General features: G+C 33.4%; 2 protein-coding genes across 3 annotated transcripts; one reads left to right on the plus strand and one right to left on the minus strand.

Annotated features, from left to right (window-relative positions):
• Positions 1–1,023: 1,023 nt before the first annotated feature.
• On the plus strand, positions 1,024–3,848 carry LOC139778673 (uncharacterized). The gene is made up of 5 exons (XM_071716739.1): positions 1,024–1,875; positions 2,062–2,124; positions 2,265–2,327; positions 2,413–2,526; positions 2,973–3,848. Exons 1-5 carry the CDS (start codon positions 1,750–1,752, stop codon positions 3,363–3,365), a joined length of 759 nt encoding a protein of 252 aa, XP_071572840.1. The 5' UTR covers positions 1,024–1,749; the 3' UTR covers positions 3,366–3,848.
• A 32-nt stretch (positions 3,849–3,880) lies between these two features.
• LOC139778672 (uncharacterized) lies at positions 3,881–21,391 on the minus strand. 2 transcript variants are annotated; one of them, XM_071716738.1, is made up of 4 exons: positions 21,183–21,391; positions 13,116–13,191; positions 7,771–7,891; positions 3,881–5,481 (listed from the first exon to the last, which is right to left on the minus strand). In XM_071716738.1, the coding sequence occupies exons 1-4, from the start codon at positions 21,255–21,257 to the stop codon at positions 5,274–5,276; spliced, it is 480 nt and encodes a 159-aa protein (XP_071572839.1). In that variant the 5' UTR covers positions 21,258–21,391; the 3' UTR covers positions 3,881–5,273. The 2 variants fall into 2 exon arrangements, with proteins under 2 accessions (XP_071572839.1, XP_071572838.1); XM_071716737.1 differs by lacking the exons at positions 3,881–5,481; positions 7,771–7,891 and adding an exon at positions 8,620–9,614.
• Positions 21,392–21,663: the final 272 nt, after the last annotated feature.

The raw sequence follows: 21,663 nt of genomic DNA on the forward strand, positions 1-21,663 counted from the left end.
CTATAAGTATTACCATCCTTGTTCACGAATATGAACAAAGGTGTAATATAGTTTCAAAAGTTTTTTAATTTTGATAGTGATTCCAAATTGCGATCAGTTGTGAGATTAGTAAAGAACAAACAAAGTTCTTGCAAGTGTTGACAATTTGCTTGAGCTCAGCTCACCTTTTATACACTAGCCGCTAGCGTGTGACGATTTTTGATTACGAGAAAGTACCGGCGTATGATATCCGCGTCGCGGTAGCGCGCGTTACTAGCGCTCGCGGTCGCGGAACGCTCTCGCGTTTTCACGCTTATCCACCGGTCCGTGAGACCGCTCGACTTTGTCATACTGTTATTTTCATTTTAATTAATATTTTTAAGCTTGTACTGTAGAAATTGGTAATATAGACTTTGAATAAGATGTTTATGATAATCAAGTTAAGAAAATGATTTGAATTTAAACTGGGGCTTATTATAAGGAACTAGAAAATTATGTTATTATATGAAAACTCTTCTTTTCATTCTACTACTCGTTTCCGAGCGTGGTGCAGACTTCTCTTCATATACATGTGTTGCGCACGTAGATTATACACATTGTATATGGAACCTATACAGTTTAACGCCGATTCCGAACTGCTATATTTAGATATATGAAAACCGAAAAACTTTCAGCGGTCCATTCGATCGGAGTGTGGCGAGCTAGGGTTAACGTGCGTACTGAATTTACTGTGTTGTAGCTTATGAATATAAGACATGCATTCAATTGAAAAATGCAAGTCTCTGTCTCGGAAAAACATAAAATATATTATACAAATTAATCAATGCAATAATCATTTACAATAAAGCTTTTGGGTACGTAGCAAAATATTATACCTACTAATATTTTAATAATTGTATAAGAAAATTGGAGTAGAAAAACATCGAGTTGCAGATTAAATTTTAAATAAAATAGTCAAAATAAACAATATACGATTATAAACATATTTCGTAAAAATTTTATTAATATTAAAATATTATTAAAGGTTTTTTATTTTTTGTTTCGAAATGTCTCATTTCCTCTTGCTTATATTGGACGTTTCTTTTCTAATTGTAAACATCAATGTTTCACATAAGTATTATTATTATGCTAACTATGCAATATGTTAAAACATATTATTGTATCGTATCATGACAAAGTGATAAACATATTCACAGTTTGTTGGGTAATAAAAAAATCACACGTTTTTGTCTCAAATATTTGAACTTTTCCATCAAAAGTATTTTTACTGTAAGATGCATTGTTGAACATACATAATGCAGAAAATTAAAGTTTTATAATATAAATCGTTTTCTAGTGCATATTAACTTTTTCAAGCAGAATTCAAGAAAGAAATATTGCAAATTACTTGATAAATATTATATGAATCGCCGATTTTAATCAAGATTTTAATCGAAATTACCCTAAAAGATATAGATTTCTTATTCACACAATCAGTAAAAATAGAATGTCGAGCATAATTCGATAACGGATTGGTGGCAAAATTGACCTTATTATATTTATGTCAATTCTTTTTTAATATTTCCGAAAATTTTGTTGTTACCGACATTATTTATAAATATATACAATACGTGATTGATTATCTCAACAACTCGCTCTTGATTATCTTCGTCGAACTTCAGCTGAATCTAGAATTTTTGGTTATTAGGTTATTATATGGAAAGAGAAAATTTTTTAATCCGTCATTTCTCGTGACTTTGTCAAAATACGATTATAATATTTAAGTGTTGAATGTTTGCCCGAAATTGCTTGTTCAGGATATTCGCAAAGATAATCATGTATCTGGTATATCGTTTCTTTACTAGCGTAATCTTTGCGATGATAAATGCGACTATTGTGTTGTATATGTGTCAACGTGTAAGTTACAACTATTTTTATGTATTGTATACATGAGAATGTTATACTCGTCTTTTTATTAAAAAGCAATAGCCATTATGTGCAAATATCGAAAACAAATAGCATATATATTTTATATAACAGTTTAATTATCACTTACTTAGCAAATATTTGGTTACGCATATACATAATGTTCTAACATTTCAGTTCTTCCGAGTGATGAGAGCGCATTATCAGATTATGGCCGAATCTGAAAGATTTAATTCAATTGTAAGCGTATATTTCATGCAAAAGCAAACATACATTAAGTTTTCTTTAATTTACGCACTTCATACAATTACTTAAAATCTTTATTTTGTATGGAATTAAGATAAGTAATATAATTTAAGTAATATATTGCTACTCAATAGATTTCCGAGTCGCGAGCAAGCCTCAATTACATCAGCTCGAAGGTATCCAAAGGAATGGATCAAGTACTTTAATTAAATTACTTTCACAGTTAAAGAATGGTATAACGCTTTTAATTTTAAGTAATTTTTAATAAAATTGCCTGTACAGATGAAGGAGGACATTGCCAAAGAATTGTTCATTACCGACCACTTAACGAAGCTTAGTTCGAAAGTAGGTCTATTGCTGCAACGTTATTCCGAATTGGAGGAAGGATTGATCGAGGTATAAATGTCTAAATGATAAAGTAATAAATGACTAAGCGTTTAAATTTAATTTAAAAAATAAAGAAAACTTTAATATAATTGAATAAACTTGAAATAATTCAGTATCCCATGATAAAATAATACAAAATAGAGAGAGATGCACTCCAAATGCCGCATGTTATATAAACATATTATAATATTATCAAATGGAATATGTACATGCAGTGTATTATTAGGCAGATTCAAATATTTCTTTAAAAAGAATAAAAAAGAATTTTCCTATTATTATAATTTAACTCAAATATAATGTGTGAAACATATTGCCATTAAATGCGTTGATTTTTATTATATCAAGGTCTTTTCTACGAAGCATGACATTAATAAAAAGATTCTTTATCCACTTGAGAAAATCATATACTTAAATTCGCTTGTGAGATATAATTAAAAGCCTTGCTTTCTTTACAGCTAGTAAGAATGAATCACAATACAAAGAGCGTGCGGATTGAGACACCGGCTGACATCAACGAGGAAGTTAAATGCATCCTCGCGGCGGCAAGAAAAAGGCAATCGCAGCCGCAGCAGCAGCAGTCAGACCGTCCGCGAACGCCGAGAAAGTTGCGAATATCGACAAACGCTTCGGCGGCAGTGAAAGATCCTCAGCCGCATAATTCCGTCGCAAATTCGAGATTCCTTACGTCGCAGTCATACGATACCGATCTTTCAAATGTAACGACGCTTGAGAGACAAGAAAGACCCCGTACGCCCGCATATCCAGAAGTCCAGCTGTTGAACGATCCGAGACCGACAACCGATGCAAAACCCATTGGCTTTCGACCATCCTGGAAGTGCGAGACTTAAGATGACCGTCGAACAAATTTGTTTTTGTATTTCTTTCAGTCCCTTCTTTTGATAATTATCTTTTTTTTTTTTGTAAAAACGCAGGAAAAATTGTGACTGTGGAATAAGATAAATGGATACAATATGTTCTGTGTTTGAACACGTATTTCTATATATAACAAAGATATATGTATAGTAAAGAATATTGCAATTATATCCAAAAATTAATTCTTTTAAATATTTCAAAATTTGTACATGCATGTAAATGTATAGAGAGTGTAGGAGTATGATATGAAGTAATAATGATTGAAGACGATATAAAAAGGTTGCAAATGTTATATCCTCAGGAAATAATTGTTTATTAAAGTAAGATATATAATACTACAAATATATAAGTATTATTTATGAGATACAAAATTATATCTAAAAAAAGATTATATTCTTTATTTTTTTTTTCAAGTAATATCACTTAAAGAAATGGTACTTTTTAACATTTTCATACTTGTGTGACATTTGTAACCTTTTTATGTTATCTCTCTAATTAGCCAGAAATTTATTATCGTTCTTTTTAGATAGTACACTTTTGCAGAATGACAGAATTTGCATACGAGTAAAGAGGACAAACCACGTGATATATTTTATCCGATCTCCAATCGGTTAAATTTCGTCAAAGCGACGAAAGTTTTAAATCATTTCTAAATTACAAAGAGAGAAGAAATTTCTTTGCCAGGTCATGCCTTTGGACATAAAGATATTCGAGTATTTTTAAGATTTTTCAATAGAAACTCTTTCAAACGAGTTTTTTTTTCTTTTAAGAGGAACGACACACCATAATGTTTGTATCTCCTGCCGCTTTCCTTCCTAAGATTTAATCGCATTGAGTATTCGATTTTGTATTCATATCCATCTATGTATATAATTCTGAGATTCACACACTGAGCTGAGTTAATATATACAATTAATTACACATTAACGATATATACACGCCGTTCATATTTAGATGTAAGTTAATATCATTTTTACGATGCAGCGTGTTTCGAAAAAGTCGTTGAAGATATAGCGAGAGTACGAGCTTCTTTGAAATAAATCCAATTACTTTCACTTAAGAACTATTTTTCGAGATAAATGATAAAATTAATTTGTTCTCATGCAGATTCTTTCGTGGATTCAATTGAGTAAAATAATCTCTTTGTATTTTTTCTTTTGCTTAATTCATAGAGGATGAACTAACGAATGTTTTGCCATAGCCACCGATTCTATTTTTATTGTACAAAAGTTTTTAAATAGGCCTTTATTGGTTGCAAGTGTTTAACTTTTGCTATTAAATACTTTAAGAATATATTACAGCTAAAAATAATTTCTATAAAAAGAAACCTACTTTAAATTTAATTGAATCGTGCGATAGTTTATCCATTTCCATCTCCGGAATTTACTTCATCAAAATTTTATAAGTTATTAATACTAAATATTTGCATAATTATCAATATCTCGAAAGTGAGTCCCACTATCACTTTTCTTAGTTTATCCTCTAGAATTTGGATTTGAAAGTACATTTAATGGTTTTCAGCATATCGAGAAGAGAAAAAAATTTTTGTCAAGCAATGTTATCAGCCAAAAAAATGCCTCTCGATTTTGTTCAAAAAATAATCTCACTATTGCGTTTCGCCATGTAATAAGTTTCGATGTAATATTGTAATATGTCCGGTTTTAAATTCGCAGCCATTAGAGGACAGCAATGGCAAAGGGATGATTTTAATTTGCGTCGAATATTTTTTTTCGAAATTTCACGTAGATTAAACGAGTTTTTTTTTCTCTTAATAGAGTGAGTGTGTGTACAATTCGTTCCGATGTTTCTCGCTGCCCTTCTCTTTGCCCTTCGCCCTTTCTGTGCCCTTCATCTCGCTATCCTCTCCACCTGTCCTGCGCCGATTAACGTCGCTGCCTGTCCGCCAGATAATTATTGAGCCTCTTGACGAATCCGCTCCAACTACCTCGATCGATCTCATCGAAGTTTCGCTTGAAGAAGCTGTCGAACGCGGTATCGATCTCGTCGATGTTCCTCTTTGAGAAGCGATCGAACCCCGATCGGTCGATCTCGTCGAAATTGCCAGGATGTACGTTCATCACGCTGAGCCGTCTGCAATATAATGGACATACTGTAACGAATCTGTAAGAGAACCACGTTCTCGGATGTTTTATTTCAAAATGGAATGTTATGTAAAATAATAAATGGAATTTATTTTAAAAACGCAATAATATCTCGGAGATATATATTGAACAACCGAAGGAAAAATATAGAATTTAAATGGAATTTTATATTCTTCGCATTTGAATTCACTTTTCAAATTAGAAAAATATCAGTTTTATTTTATAGTTTCTTTAAACTATGGTGTTATTAAACATAAAATTGATTGTTTTTATAAGAACGTATGTTAATATGTTGTACTAGTAAATAATACTACAATAAATACAATATAAATACTTCCAGACGAAAATTGTCGGAAAGAAGGGGTTATCGATAAAACTGGTCAGACGCAATGAAGGGAATATGGATGTTTATAGTCAGACTAGCAGGAAGCGAGGTTCGATCGCAATAGACATGACTTCCTTTTTTTCTTGTTTTTTTTTCAGCGATGAACGCAACTCAATATCCGCAGCAATATCTAACATCCGGCATTTATAAAAAAAAACGGTGGCGTTGAAGCGAAAAAGGTTATAGACGCACACAGAAAATGCGCTTTATCGGATCACCGTGTGGAATAACAGGGTTCAAAATATCGGGGGCATTTTATTCTGTTTTGTTCCCTTTCGTATTCATCTTTCAACATTTTCGGTTTTACAAAATTTATTACTTTTCCTAAAATGTCGCTCGCAAATAGTTTTACTAATACAACAAAAGTAATCGCAGTTGGATATGGTCAGATAAACGAGAAAAGAGATATATCGCATGATTGCAATCTCGACACACGTCTCTTTCTAATTATTTCTTTTCGTTTATTTTTCAGTGATATCGGGTATTATATATCTATTAGGGATATTCGTCGAGTCTGACATATGTGAAAGGTTGAGTGGGAGGGCAACGATCGAGGTCGTGTTTATGGTAGAGCTGCCAATGGTAACACGATCAAAAAAGCAATATATCGAATTTGGTAAGAAAATCAATCCTCTTGTATGCGCGACCGTTGAATAAACTGCATGTGGTGATTTTATCGTCAATACAGATAGAAAAATACGGATAAAAGTGATGAGACCGTGGGGAATTAAACAATAACTCGACGAGCTGTACGTATATTTTGTATATGTATAACAAATAATTGGCAATGCAATGATTTTTTTTCTTTGTATCATAACGAGAATTATCTCGAGCATGTGGAGGAATTGTATCGCGAGTAAAATGAAAAAAAAAATCGAAATATTTTCCATTCAAACTCAAGAAGTAATTTCGAAAGTGCTTCACTTCATTATACACGAAAAAGATTGCACGTCCTAAAAGCGAATAAAATGTTTTATATGCATATGCAATTCAATATTTTAAAACTAATTAAAGTGTATAAATTTAATCAACACACTAAATGTACATTAAGTCGCAATATAAATTCTAATTAAATTAAAAATAAAAATACTGATTAATTTACTGCATAAATTTTATTTAAATTTACATTATTTTCTGATTAAATAATTTCTTTCCAAATTGTTAACTCAATTTTCTGGACAAAATATATTATCTGATGTTATATCGCGCCAATTTTTTTGTCTCCCTTTGGCTGTTCTTAAAATGAACCTAATTAGCAGTAAACCTTTTTAATCGACCTAACTGGTTATCATTATAATCGTCATGACAATACGACCATTGGTTTTGGTCAAATTAATCGTCAAGACACTTCGATGGGTTTGGTCCTTCTAAATTGATGTAATTATGTTGTTTATAGATATATAAACCTCTCTATTTAAAATCTCTGTGTAAAAAATTTATTGCGAAAAATATTACCTTAGCCAAGCAGGTCCCTCAATCCGTGTGGGTGTCGAACCAATTTTTAAAACTAAGTTTCTGGATAATAGGATATTTTAATTATTGCTTTTGTGAGAAAGAGAGAATAAAAGATTAACTTCTAAATCAAGAAATTAATATAAACCACATTTAAAAAGATATATATATATATATATATATATATATATATATATATATGTATTAGCCTGTTAATAAACTTTTTAAGAAGTTATAATAAAATTACGCGTTGTAGATCTAACTAGCAATAAATATTTATATCTGCTGTTTAATGTAATCTGTGAATTATTTGATATATTCCGATACTTAATGGAGAATATTTCGATACAAAATTTACTTAATGGAATACGAGAGCTCTTGGCTTAAGTAGGCTCATATTTTATTATCACAGGTCGAACACGCGCATCGATAACAATTTACCTGAAAGGTATAAACCTCTTGCTCTCACCAAAGGTTGCTCCAGATAACGAATCTAGTCCTCGACGTCCCTGTCGCAACAGATGGCCTCCGCCGACACCATTTATATTGCGGTTGCCCATACCTTGAAAATTTCAGAAAGCTCTACTATGTCTATGTTAATTCTAATGGGAGATTACAATATTATGGAAAATTCAAGACGATCAAAAAAACGAATGTCGGTTTGGAAAGAACAGATACATTTTATTACAGATAAAATTTTATTACCTTTCCACTTAATAGAACAAAAAAAACACGATGACAAAAAAAGCTATATAATTGCAATGTTCGAATTATCGCTGTCCTGCAGTAAGATGATTGGATGATGATTTTCGGACGAGTAAATGATCTAATTTAGTAGATAGAATGTATCGCAGGCATATTTAAAATTAAAAAGTTTCTTTTAAAAATAAGAGAATACATTTTTATTTACGAGTAATATTTTACGAGTAACATATTTTAAAAAGAATTTTGACAAATATAAAAATTAAAAGATTTTTATAAAATATTTTCACTTTAATTTAAGTTATACACATCTGCAAATTTACGATAATGTGAATTTTATAAGTTATGTTAACCTGCGTATTATTAATATATTTTATTATAAATTATATATAGGAATGCGTCATATGTGGGAAAAATAATTTTTCTGGTAAAGTTAAATGGTAAAAAACGGATGTGTATAAATAAATATACAATTTTGTACATGTATATTAATTATTTACGTATTCTCCATATATGCCCTTTTTCCAGCTGAATTCCTCTATTTATTATATGCGATGGATTTAATTTTAATTAAATCAAAACTGCGTGTCGTAGTTGCATGTTTATTAAATACAATTGTTTGATTGTGATTTCTTACATAGAATATGCACAACACATCAGATAATTATAACCCAAAAGAAATCGCATCTGTTGCAAAATTAAAAATTAATATAGAAGCCTTTTTCCTTAATACAATCACTTCTAACAAGCCGTTCTACATCTCTTTTCTTATTCTGTACTGATCCACCATGATCAGGCATCGCTGCAACATCAATTCAAGCTTCTCACGAGATTTCCACCGCCGATCTGATCCAAGTTTCGCACAAGATTTCCGCCTCCAATCTGATCCAAGTTTCTTACAAGATTTCCGCCTCCGATCTGATCCAAGTTTCTAACCAGATTTCCGCCGCCGATCTGATCCAGATTTCTCACTAAATGTCCACCACCGATCTGGTCTAGATTTCTCACTAAATTCCCTCCGCCGATCTGATCCAGATTTCTCACTAAATGCCCTCCGCCAATCTGGTCTAGATTTCTGACTAAATGCCCGCCGCCGATCTGATCCAGATTTCTCACTAAATGTCCACCACCGATCTGATCTAGATTTCTCACGAGATGCCCGCCACCGATCTGATCTAGATTTCTCACGAGATGCTCGCCGCCAAACTTATCTAGATTTTTAACGATTCGTCTATCACCCTCTAGCGCGTTGTTCGGAATATCGCGATCAATAAGTTGATTCATAAATAACTGGTCGTTTATTTGATCGGCATTTAAATTGGAGCTGTATGGATGACTTATCATATCTGCGTACGCTACGGAGTTAAGTGGAGAATTAATGAGATTTCCATTGCCAAATCGATCAGCAAAATGTCCCCCTCGACGGATTGTGTCGAGTATTTGCTTGTCACTGGCAGAATTTAAATATTGAGTCAAGCGACTCTCTTCTCCGTTTAATAAACCCTTGAATTGCTTGTCGGTATCCCTCACGAGGTGTCCCCCACCAATCTGATCCAAATTTCGCTTCGCGTTCTGGTTCATCCCTACAATGATGAAAGAGAGAAATTACTATGGCTTTCTCATCGGAGGACGAAACTAATATTATTTCCGTGAATATTTATTACGCTGTTAATTACAATCGAAATATTCATATCGCATTTGCATTGGACTGAATAAATTAATAGTAAACATGCGGGGTACAATAAATATGGAGGAATTAATTTCGTATCAAAATCTAAATTCATTGAAATTACGATACATGCATCAGTGGTTTCAATCTTCGGTTTTACGTTTATTCGCGATGGACGCGATTTATGTGGTCACCTATGTCATGCGTTATATGAACTATTGCTTCGGAAACTGATGTTTAATCTCGTCAATTCATTTTAATTATATTTTTACCTTATTTCAACTTCTCTTTTTATTAGAAAAGTGTTAACAAAAAATATTTATCTATATAACTAAAGAGTAAAAATGTGTTGGATAACAATCATCTGGCGACAGCTTTTTACTATTTATTTTAAAAATATTTAATAATTTCTACGATTTTTAAATCATACATTATAAGATAATACGTGCATATAAAATTCATGCGTGCTACCGAAAATAGTCAAAGAAATCATCGAAGAATTGCGTGAGGCCAACTATATCGTGCAGCCGGAACTTGGAATAAAAGTCGCAGGGGGAATTGCGCCCACGGGTGCAATAAAACCATGCAAAACGATGCCATGCGTGACATTAGCGGATTTTCACACCTAAACTGTTATATCACGCTTACCTCCGTCAACGTCGGCCGCGCGATTTTATGGACAATCCGCGCGCGATGTGCTTAAACATTTTTCGCGCGAAAATTTTCCAAGAGAATTTTCCGCACTCGTTTCCTTCGCGCGAAAATTACGGGGGCGAAAGCAGAGCGCAAATTTCCCAGGTGTATTGTTTATGACCAACTACGCGAACTTTTTATTTGTGGCACCACGATTATTCTGGAATCGCCGGACACACGCGCGCTCCAAATGAATGATTAACGGCACAATTTAATATGGAAATGCACAATGAATGATAAACGCGTGTACGCAAGTACAAGAAAGATAGCAGCTGAAAGAGTCGAAATAACAATGTGAATAAATGATGCGTGTTTGTGCGAATTATTAAGTTTGTAGCCGCGCCGTATAAATGTTTTATTGCTCCGTCGAACTCGATTATAACGTATACAAAATACTAATAACATTTCTAGATATTGTCCGTTAAAAAACGCAACTCTATTGCTCACGTCAATTTATTATTTAGATTCACACGTGCCTCCAATCGGATAATATTAAAATATATTAGAACATTATATAAAATGTCACAACGCGATAATCCTGAAAAATTGATTAAAATCGAACTCTTAAAAAACAATCTATACAAATCGATGTTCTACATATTTAATTCCCCACCTCTAAAGTAAATTTTTTTTTAAAAAACTTGCTTATAAATATAAATTGCTTTTTCTATTTAAAAAAAATTTCGTTCGTTTGCCAGTGTTCAGATCGAAATTAATGATGTGGATTTTGCACGTGATTATTTTATTAAAATTCAGCGCGCGCCATCAGTGTTTCTTGTTTATACATTTTTAAAGTTGATTGAAGTTGACGGCTAATCAAATTGTTGCAAACGGCCGAATTAACTGTTACATTTTCCAGATAAGTGTGGGCATTCTGTACGAGTTTATGGCCTTTGAATCGCCGATCGTAATGCCTTAATCGAGCCATAAAACGCAGTCAAAAGGATGCACCATAATAAGCATCGTAAACCAAGCTTCTATAAGCTTTTTATCTATCAAAATAATATTTCTTGCGTACATATGTGCATTCAGAACTGTTCTATACGCGTTCCATTCTCTTATTTAATTTTAACAGCTTAGTTTTGCAAAACGGTTGTATTTTATGACCGAATGTTTTATCGACTATGAAATAATATCTAATTTTTATTTTGTTAATAAATAACATTACCCATAAGAATGAGAAGATTTTAATTCTTAAATCGTGAAAAATACTAATTCTGTTCACAATTGCGGTTGTCAAATTAACAATAGTTAATTTTAAAAATTTTAAAAAAATATGCTTTATACTTTAACTTCATGATATTGTCCTAATTTTTAACCTTCTCGTAAATGGAGAAAGATATTTTTCTTCTTTTTCTTGGAAAATATTGCACATGGTTTAAAAACACGCAATGGTCAAGAGATATCCAGATAGTATTTTAGCTGTAGCAAAATAAAATATCCTGCATGGCAAAACTTCTTCTTCACTTTTGAGAAGTTTTATCTCTTTCAATTTATTTTCTTTTTGCAACAACGTATGTACTTAATATCTTCTCTTGACATTACTTAATGGCACAATCCGCAAAATTAATTTTAGTTTATTTTAATTTCGCGATATCAAACAACTCCAGACACGTTAATATAATCGATTGACACTCCTACAAGTAATTAATTGAAGTGTATAATATAAATGCGAGAGTGTATGCGTATCCAACCTCTTGACATGCAATTCCGATGATAGATCGGAACAGCATAGAAGTGATACATCAAAGGACAAAGGATTATGGTATTGATGCATAGTAGCCTCGAGGCGGTATCGATCACAAATCGTTTTCTTATCTGCGACAATACGCGATCTACTATAATTAGATGAAAACGCGTTAGTATAAGTTTAAGATAAAAGTTAAAGTGGCGAATTGTTTAATGCGTCGCGTAATTGCAAAAAATTCCCAGCGACAAATGATCTATAAACTGGAACGATCTAATGTGTGCTGCACACTGGAAGTGTGCGTGTTTTTTTTTTACTCGCGTCTACTGATCTTCGTCGTGCGATAAAACCCAATTAAACATGATCTATTTGAGTCTTTATTCACATCATTTCTGTTTGCCGCTACTATACAGTATAAGTTAGGTATTAGTTAACAATGCATTAAAAACACAAATATTTACAGATATCTTCATTCTTATTTTGAATTCTATATAATCAATTTTATTAATAAATACCATCTGTCTCTATCATCTCTGTTAAAAAAAAATAAAAAACAGATGAGAAAAGGATTAAAGAAATTTCTGGAAAACATTTTTCAAATATATAAAATTATGTTTAAAATATATTTCTTTCTCTTACATATGACATTTTCCTCTTGTATAATCTTTTATCGTACAAGAAAAATAATAAAAGAAAGAATAAAAAATAATGCAGAAAATAATCTTTACGTTCTTTTTATTAAAAAGTTAAATAAGTTTAAGAAAATAAGAAAAAAGTACCTGTATATAATCATAAATGTAATAATTGTACATATGATTATACATGATAATATACATATTCTGTAATATATCTTGTTTCAAACTTGTTTGTAATAATTTATCGAGTTAAGTTATCATAATTAGCGTTTACATATTGAAAATTGATATTTACTGTCGTTTTTTTTTCTTAGACAGTTTCTCGTTTTTCAATATAATTCAATATAATTTTTAATATAATAAGCATAAATAAGTTATCCTTTTTTTGGCGAATACTTACTTCGATCTTCCCAGTATCTTGTAAAGAAATCCGGCAATACCCCATATTCATTCTGTTGTACCGTGTTCGGTCCAGCCTGTAAACAAAAGAAACTTTTTAATTGTAGCCACAGGCTTTTTATACACAGCTTACCTATTGTCATTCTAACAAAGTTGCAGCCACAGGCTTGTTTTCATTATTAACGACTATGTCATTTGCTAATTACTGTATTTCACATCATTTGCGTCAGCGTTTATTAAATATTAACGAGTGATGGTAGAGTCACGACATATCAACTTTATCGTTGACATTTTTAAAAAAGTTAAATAGAAATTTCATTATATTAAATAAAAGTATCACATAAAATAGAAATCTGATATCGATTGAAAATTTTCAAAATTACTAAATCAAGCAGTAAAATAAAATTTATTAATTACATTTAATATTAATAATATATGTAACAATATAATTATACGTAATATTTAATAATTATACAAATTACATAAGTATATCTTATATTTTTCTATAATTTATAATTAAATTTTTGATTCGATGGTTGTCCTTAATATTTAATTATTTAATTATTATTAATTAAATTACCACAAAACACAAAACCTCCAGTTTTCTTAATCATAATTTTAATAAAAATGCATGAACTGTTCTTTAAGATAAGCGTAAAAGACTTTTATTTATTTGTCTTTCTAATTAAATTTGCAGAACGCATCGCGTGACTTAGTTCTACGTTCTGTTTGAACGTTGTGAGTTTGCGTTTTATCTTTAAACAGAACAAGCTTGACATACAGATCTGAATCTAACACAATAGACTATTTATTCCCAGAGGAAGTTTAATTATTCATTTCGGCTTCATCTATGCAACGTCAGTACGATCGGACGAGCATTGTATAATGTGACTCGAGGCAAGAGGAAGAAAATATAAAAATCACCTTTGGAATACGTGTAATGTAAATGTTAAGATCACGTACATATAAGAGCCACATGTTAAGCCCGTTCTCGGCGTGACGACGGCACGTGCTCGTCGTCCTTATCCCGCCTGCCACGAGGAGGTTGCGAGGCTGCTTTATGCTAATTAAAACTTCGTTCGCCGTACGGTGGCTCGGTGCTCGACCTTACATTACGGATCGAATTTACCGCCCGACGTTTTTTCTCCTTCGCCCGTCAGGCGCACATTATAAATTCCCGGCACAGTCATTCTGTAGCTTCGGACGAATTGAAAAATGCATTATGACGGTCGCGCGGTCCCATTCAACGAATGCCAACTCCTTGGCTTCCACATTATTTTCCCACTCTTGTAACGAGCAATACACAATTATGTTTTTCTTTTGTGTTTTATCGCGAATCTACCACGCTTCCTAGATAGTAGGAAAAAAAACTGTAATTGCGTTAATAAATATAATGTCTGATGGACTCGTTAGAGCTCCTCTCTTTAAAACCGCGTAAAAAATTAATTTATCAGTTAAATTGTTACTTAACTGTAGGTTTGTGAATATCTTAACTTTTATTTCTACAAGAGTCATAACCTTCCCGCTTATAATTGCTTCGTTTAATATTAATACCGTTCTTTGTAAAAACTTGGTGAGAAACAACCCTTTGAGCCGTCGCGGTCGTGGTCGACCTTGAAGGCACCATCCGCGAGCTACAGATCGATATATTACAGTTATTACAGCTCGTCATTATATCATTTACCTGACTTGCACGACTAATTATAAGGGTTAAGGCCGACATATCGGAGATCTCGCATTTTACTCGACGAATCGCTTTTTCCATCCCGGGTCGAAAAGCGTTACTCGACAAAACCGGAAGCTACGCGCTACACAACTCCATATATTTTGCTCTCTTCTTCGGCGAAATAACGCGTTTTAGCGATTTAATCGAATTGTGCGACGCAAGGCTTTTCGCTTCGAGGCCTTTCGGAGCAGCAGCAATTTTCCGTAACGTCCCGGGATAGTAAGCAAAGAGAAGAGAAATGAAATTCTGCGTACCTACATTTACAAAACGCCGAAGGACGGAGAATTTTACAAATTTAATCTCGCTCTTAAAACCAAACACCGCCGACGTCGACGGTCGACGACAGCTTCGATCGTGCCTTGTTGAAATCGCGTTTCTCGTCAGTGCGCCATTACTTACTGTAACGACGCGAGCTGTAATAACTGGCAAGTGTCACGGTTAATAGTTAAGTTGACGAAGTTAATGAAGTTTCGATCGATTTTTAAACAAACAATTGGCGATGAAATCGACGAGGAAGAAAATTGTTCTTCCGAAATAGCGCTTATGTTATTTGCGAAAATTGCGAAACGAAATTTGTGAAATTTTTAAACGTGAGATAGAACGAGAAACATTGACAAAAATGGAAAATTCATTCTAATACTGCAATTGCAAATTTCGTAAGATGTAATATCGTCATATATTATATTTACATGTAGATAAGAAAATATTTATCTATTATAACAATTATTATAAAAAAATAATAATGATATTTTTGTCTAATTTCCCTATTTAAGTTTAATTTTGTATAATTTCCCTATTTCTTGCCTATTTTCTTAATTAAAAAACTAACATCCTGTAACAATACATCCTGAAAACAATGAGTTTTTCTAAAATAAATAAAAACTTGTATGATCTACGCTCAACATTAGTCATAAGAGTTCAAAACGAAAACTCATTTTTTCCCCATTCAACATGACAGATGAAATTAGAGAGATAGATAAACGTTTCGATATGTCAGTTTAATATCAAGCGTAACGCGCGCTCCACGAGATCGTTGGATGAGATGCACGATGAACGCTGGGAATTAGAGGACACCGATATCCTCGTGCATATACGCAAACCATTGTTCTATACAACGCGGTGTTCCAACTGTGTCATCCTGGGATGTGTATTACGCAGCTGCCTCACAGGTATTCATTTGGTATGCATAGGAAAACTTTTCGTACGTTCCCGCATATACGTCGTCCGAGGTTTAACCCGTTCGGCTATCGTCGAGCTATACCCTCTCTTCTATAACATCTCTTCGCCGTCTGAAAGCCGGCTATCGCAAATGTCCTTGCAAATTACAACCTCGCGTGTATGCCCTACTCACTTGCTTTAAGTTTTTGCATAACAGACAGCCGATGGTATCATCGAATGTGAAATATGTAGGAGAAAGCGTATCATGAGAAGTACGTTATTCTCTCATTCCAAGAATCCTCGCCGGTTGGATCCAACTCTCCCTCTCTCTTTCTCCCTCTCACTCTGTTTCGAGATGAATATCATGGAAATGAAGGAGGGGATTTTTATTACAAGATTTCAAATGAAATAACACGCGAAGTTAAAAGCCACTTTCGCTCAGAGAGAGAAGAACAGAAGAAACGGACTGCATTAAAATCAATTTTACTAATATTTCACTTGAAGCTCTGGGGTAATAATATATATATATATATACCAATGCAACGAAATGTGTAATTATTTAGGTATAATATTTATATCACTTTAGATTTTCCTTTCTTCTTCGTCGTACGCTTCTTTGTATAAAGAGCAAATCTTTTCCTTTATAAAAGAAACGTACAACAAGAAGGTAGTTTTGAATGTTTATTACACGTTTTTTCTTTACGACTCATCTTTATTAATTTCATCGTACGGCGTGTATAAAATGTAAAAATACGTATAAAAATGTAACAATTACATTTAACCTTTAGAGGACGGGCAGGTTTTTTCATGACTTTTTATGATTATTATTTATAACTTTCATATATGTGTTAAAGTGTCATACTACGAAAAATAAGCAACCCCCGTGCAGCCTAAAAATAGGCTTCCCATCTGGTACGTTAACAAAAATGGAAAAATTGCATAAAATATTCATATATAGTAATTGTAAATTTCAAAAAAATTAAAATTAAAATTCAGATCTAACAATAAGAAATGCAAACAAATGCATAAGAAGGACTTTGTGAGAAAAAAATTTTTATTTACGAGTAAAGGTAGAATAGGAAAATAGTAAAGATAGAGGGGACATATTATCTAAAGATTTCACAAGAGTTCTAAGAAGATAAAAGTAATCGCTTCAATATTCGGAATTAGCCATTCTCACTTGTTTCCCTTAAGCCCGTATCAGACTACGGATTGGAATTGAGATTGGATTGAAATTTAATCAATTAGAATAAAGAAAACTGATCTCAAGTTTAGCGAACTTTGCTCTGATGGATCAAATTTCAATCCAATCTCAATCTCAATCCGTAGTCTGATATACGGTCTTTAGATTCCCGGAACTCAACAACCCAAAAAACCCTTATATATGATATTTTAGCGTATAAACAGTTTGAGGCCTAAAAACTATGACTCTCTTAAGGTAGCCAAATGCCTCGGCTTCCCGTCCCCTAAAGGTTAACAATCTCCGGCCGGCAAGGACACTTTATCGAAAGACGCCGCTATGGTCGATCTTCGCTTCAATCTGCGGAAGTGCAAAGTGACATGGCAAAGTGGTGTCCACTCCGATACCTCGCGTAACCGGCGTAACGCGACTTCACGGCTCATCCGGCGGAAAGCCACGGAGCAGCGAGAGCCATCGAGCAATCTCCGTGTCGAGATAATGTCTCGATAAGAGCGGAAAGGTCAAGACACGAGAATAGCGAGCAAGGAGACTGTTTGGCCCCGCGCGACGCTCACTCCGGAGGAACGTCGCGCGAGCCGACGCAACAAGTTGCGAATGCAACGAGCCGCATCGCGCGCGCTCTCCTCCCTTCTCACGATGGATTATCGGAGTAAAGCGCACGACAAACAACTGACGAAAGTCCTTGGAAGCTTAACAGGGGGATTAATATAAAGTGAGATCGTTCTCGAATAGATTTGCGAAGCGAAGGCCGTAATTACACCACAGGTAAAACGTTCCTTTTGTCGCGCTCCTCCACAAAAGACTTTTTCGCAAAAAGTTCCGGCTTTTCTTGGCAGTTTTCAAGTTTGATTGCGCAGCCGCTACTCTCCGCCGGAAATTGAGTGCTCCTATTTAGTGCTTAACCGAGCTTTACTATTATAAATTGCACCACTGAGAAAAAATGTCTTGAGAATAAATAGCGTTTATATATTTTATGAAAATTATTTCAATCTTTCGCAGCTATAATCAGTTAATTTAATATAGTTTAATAAATAACGTCAACCGTGTGTAATCACGATTTAATGCTGAATAATATACAAAATTAATTTACCTTTATTAAATTGTTTTGGAAACTGTGATTACAAATTTATAATCTTAAAAAACAATTACATTAATTCTATTCTTTAAAAAAGCCGTGTTAAATTAAATCAAATTCATTGGTGCTCCTTTTCCGCGATGCTAAATGGCTCTCCCGCTTGGCTCGCATCATGCTGCGAGAATAACTGTCAGCGCGAGAATCGTATTTTTCACAATTCACAAATGACAGATTATCATGATTAATTTCAATTATCTTGTTAAATAAATGTGAAGATTAAATTTGATACATGTTAGGTATTAAAGATACATAACACTCGAGAATAAATGACACGCGCTAGCGTTCTAATAAATAACAAATTTGACAGCTGACTTAATATCATACTAAAGTAGAGTGCAGTCTAATGTGCTTTATCACTCAATTACGTTCGTTTTAACATAATGGACATATTTCAACGAAATTAATTACATACCAATGGTGCGTGTAAAGCCGGTTGAAATTCAATCTGTAAACGTATAATGCGGAATTGTCGAAATTGACAAATAAACAGTCTGTCATGCCCGACGTAGTGCCCGTTCACCTTGTTATTTGGAATTATAATGATCGGTGGGGTGAATATACGCGCCTGTCGCGCACGCTTACTGCAAAATTACAGCATACAGGCGAAACGTTGCAATTTTCAATTTAATTACCAAGCTTAGCAATTAACCTTTAACGTGACGCAGTAAAAAATTTCTAGTCGCATAATTGGAAAAATTGGACACGTTTATTTATTATGGATGATTTACTTTCATCATGTTCCAAATTATTAACAATTTTTTCATTCAACAAATTATTTACATTTGGCTAAATGGCAAGTAAAAGCTTTTTTTGCGATATTTACACGAAAATGGCTCGTACGGTATAATATTATTTACCTGAAGGTCGTTACTATACCAATCTCTGTATTTAGCTTTTTACCTTGCAATATTGCGTATTGTTGCTCGCGAGAAAAGCAAAAATTCGTATTTTGATGTTATCCCTCGATCTCTTTGTTATACATGCATGCATGCATTCATCGAATTTTTGTCGCACGAAATAGAAAAATGCTGCACAGATTTGAAAATCCGTCGACACGTACATCCAAAATGTAACCAATATTTCACACTTAAATTTTGTGCGTTCACTGAGAAAAATCTCTCGGAAAAAGTTAACACAATATTGTAGACCTTATTTTGTCAGATAAGTAACTTTAAATTGTAATGTAATAGAAAATATGAAATACACCGATTAACTACAATTTTGTAGCAAATTTATTTTGTCACATGCAAACACAAAAACTGTGATTCTGTGAAACAAACGCGCGAATTAATATTATAATATTTTACAGTTTTAAACAGTTTGTCAATTGATTTCAGACAATCTGAGAATAATTTTTTAGAACAATTTTTTAGACTCATTTACTACAATTTACCCCTGTCCCTATTTGTACTATTATTTGTAGAAGAGATCTTCACAATTGTACTATCTGATGCTACACTTTTTTCTGAGTGTTGAAACGAATATTATTCTTACATGATCTATATTTTTATATAACAAAAAGAACTTGTCTAAAATCCCGATTACGTTTACGATTTTCAACTGCGGCGTTTCATTCTTTTGATATAACTGATTGTGGAGTGGAAATACGAAATGCTAGCAACACGGAAAGACAGATTTTTGCAATTCAATAATATATCAATAATCCAGCATGTGCAACAATAGAAATTTTTCTATCCTATAGTACAAGATATTTCAAACTTATCAATTCTTGAGACAAATTCTTAAGACCATTTTGAGGTAAAATTTGAGTACAAATTTTGAGCAAAAATTCTAATATCAAACTACCGAGGTTGTAATAGTTTTTACATGAAAAGTGATTAAATTGTCTGAAATTTGTGCGCGCTCAGACACCACGTCGTACAGTAATTAAGGTATTTTCAAACATCAATCCTATTCTCGAAATTAATGTAATTCTGTATATCTAAACGTACAAACTTCGGACAATTGGTAAACTTTAACCACTTCTCATTTAAAAACTATTAAGCCTCACATTTTGGTATTAGAATTTTCATTTCAAAATGATTTCAGAAGTCTGCAATTAACAGATATCACGATAAGCCTGGGGAACACCTGTTTATTGTTATAAAATACTGTAAAAATTAATACATACATTGCATCTATCAAGAACGTAACAACTTTGAAAAAAGAAAAATTGAAGATTTTGAATGCGACAACACAATGATATCCCTAAGGCCCGGTTGTACCAACGTCACATAACATTCAACCTTAGTTTAACTCACTCCCTTACAGAAATTTTATACTGTAAGTGATTATTTGACTAGTAATTATTACTTACTTTGAGTATTCAAAGCATTAAAAACAATGCTTTATTAAACAGTGCTTTTAATAAAGCACTGTTTAATAAAGCACTGTTTTTAATGCTTTAGTTACTGGTAGCAACTAAAAAGTAGAGTATCAACTCAAAATAAGTAATTAATCACTAGCCAAATAATCACAGTATTAAATTTTTGTAAGGGCTCTTCATCTCTTTCTAACTTTCTAACTCTTTAGAAAGAGACGAAGAGTGAGTTAAGCTAAAGTGCTTAACCTAAAGGTGAGTTAAGCTAAAATGTTATACGACGTTGGTGCAATCGATCCTAAGTGAAGCGAAATCTCTTTCGATTATTTAGCGAAGGAGGTTAATTAATAAACTCCTCCTTAAAAAAACGAAAATCTTTTTCTTTAGCAATTACAAAACCAAATGCACACAGATTTCTGTACATTTACAACTTTCACATACATAATATTAAATGCTGATGCATTCACAGTCAATTAAAGAATTATTTTATGGTGAAACAAGCAGGTGACACCTGAGGATGTGCTTTACCTGAACGGGTCCGGCAGCCGCGTAAACGGCCACGCCGATGAAAACGATCACGATCGATGAACCGGAAAGAGCCATTGCGTCACGGCGTCTGATACACGGTGCCTGGTACCAACGGATGCTGGACTCGTCCTTCAGGGGGAAAACTGACCGGCCGATTCCTTCAGACTCGTGATGCACACGTCGTGAAAAACGCGTGGAGTGCCCCGAGTCTCGTGCTCCCATGAAATATATAGGGGCTGCGCTCTCCCCTGTTTAGGAAGGGGGTGCAAACGTCGCGCAGACGCGGCGCGTCGCAGGTCTTCATTAGCGATTAGACACATTTTATTCGTTTCACGATGCGAAATTCGACGCATACGTCGAAAGCAAAAACTGAACCTACAACGTCGATCAAACAAATAGTAAATGAGAGTTCATATTTATGCGAGATGCATGCACAAGATCAATTTTTACGTTTGTTCGTGACGATGGAATCGCGATAGCT

This window comes from Temnothorax nylanderi, unplaced genomic scaffold (assembly GCF_030848795.1).
Source record: "Temnothorax nylanderi isolate EJ_2023f unplaced genomic scaffold, tnyl_v1.0 TNYL_tig0191_pilon, whole genome shotgun sequence".
NCBI classification, from domain to species: Eukaryota; Metazoa; Arthropoda; class Insecta; order Hymenoptera; family Formicidae; genus Temnothorax; species Temnothorax nylanderi.

What these genes read in the sequence shown, in the direction of transcription:
- LOC139778672 (XM_071716737.1), bottom strand. Translation starts at nt 21,257, where the DNA reads ATGGCTCTTTCCGGTTCATCGATCGTGATCGTTTTCATCGGCGTGGCC. An exon ending in CGGCTGCCGGACCCGTTCAG is followed by an intron (nt 13,192 to 21,182) that starts GTAAAGCACATC and finishes TTTTGTTTACAG; the next exon opens with GCTGGACCGAACACGGTACA. An exon ending in AAGATACTGGGAAGATCGAA is followed by an intron (nt 9,615 to 13,115) that starts GTAAGTATTCGC and finishes TCATCATTGTAG; the next exon opens with GGATGAACCAGAACGCGAAG.
- LOC139778673 (XM_071716739.1), top strand. Translation starts at nt 1,750, where the DNA reads ATGTTTGCCCGAAATTGCTTGTTCAGGATATTCGCAAAGATAATCATG. An exon ending in TGTTGTATATGTGTCAACGT is followed by an intron (nt 1,876 to 2,061) that starts GTAAGTTACAAC and finishes CTAACATTTCAG; the next exon opens with TTCTTCCGAGTGATGAGAGC. An exon ending in TGGAGGAAGGATTGATCGAG is followed by an intron (nt 2,527 to 2,972) that starts GTATAAATGTCT and finishes CTTTCTTTACAG; the next exon opens with CTAGTAAGAATGAATCACAA.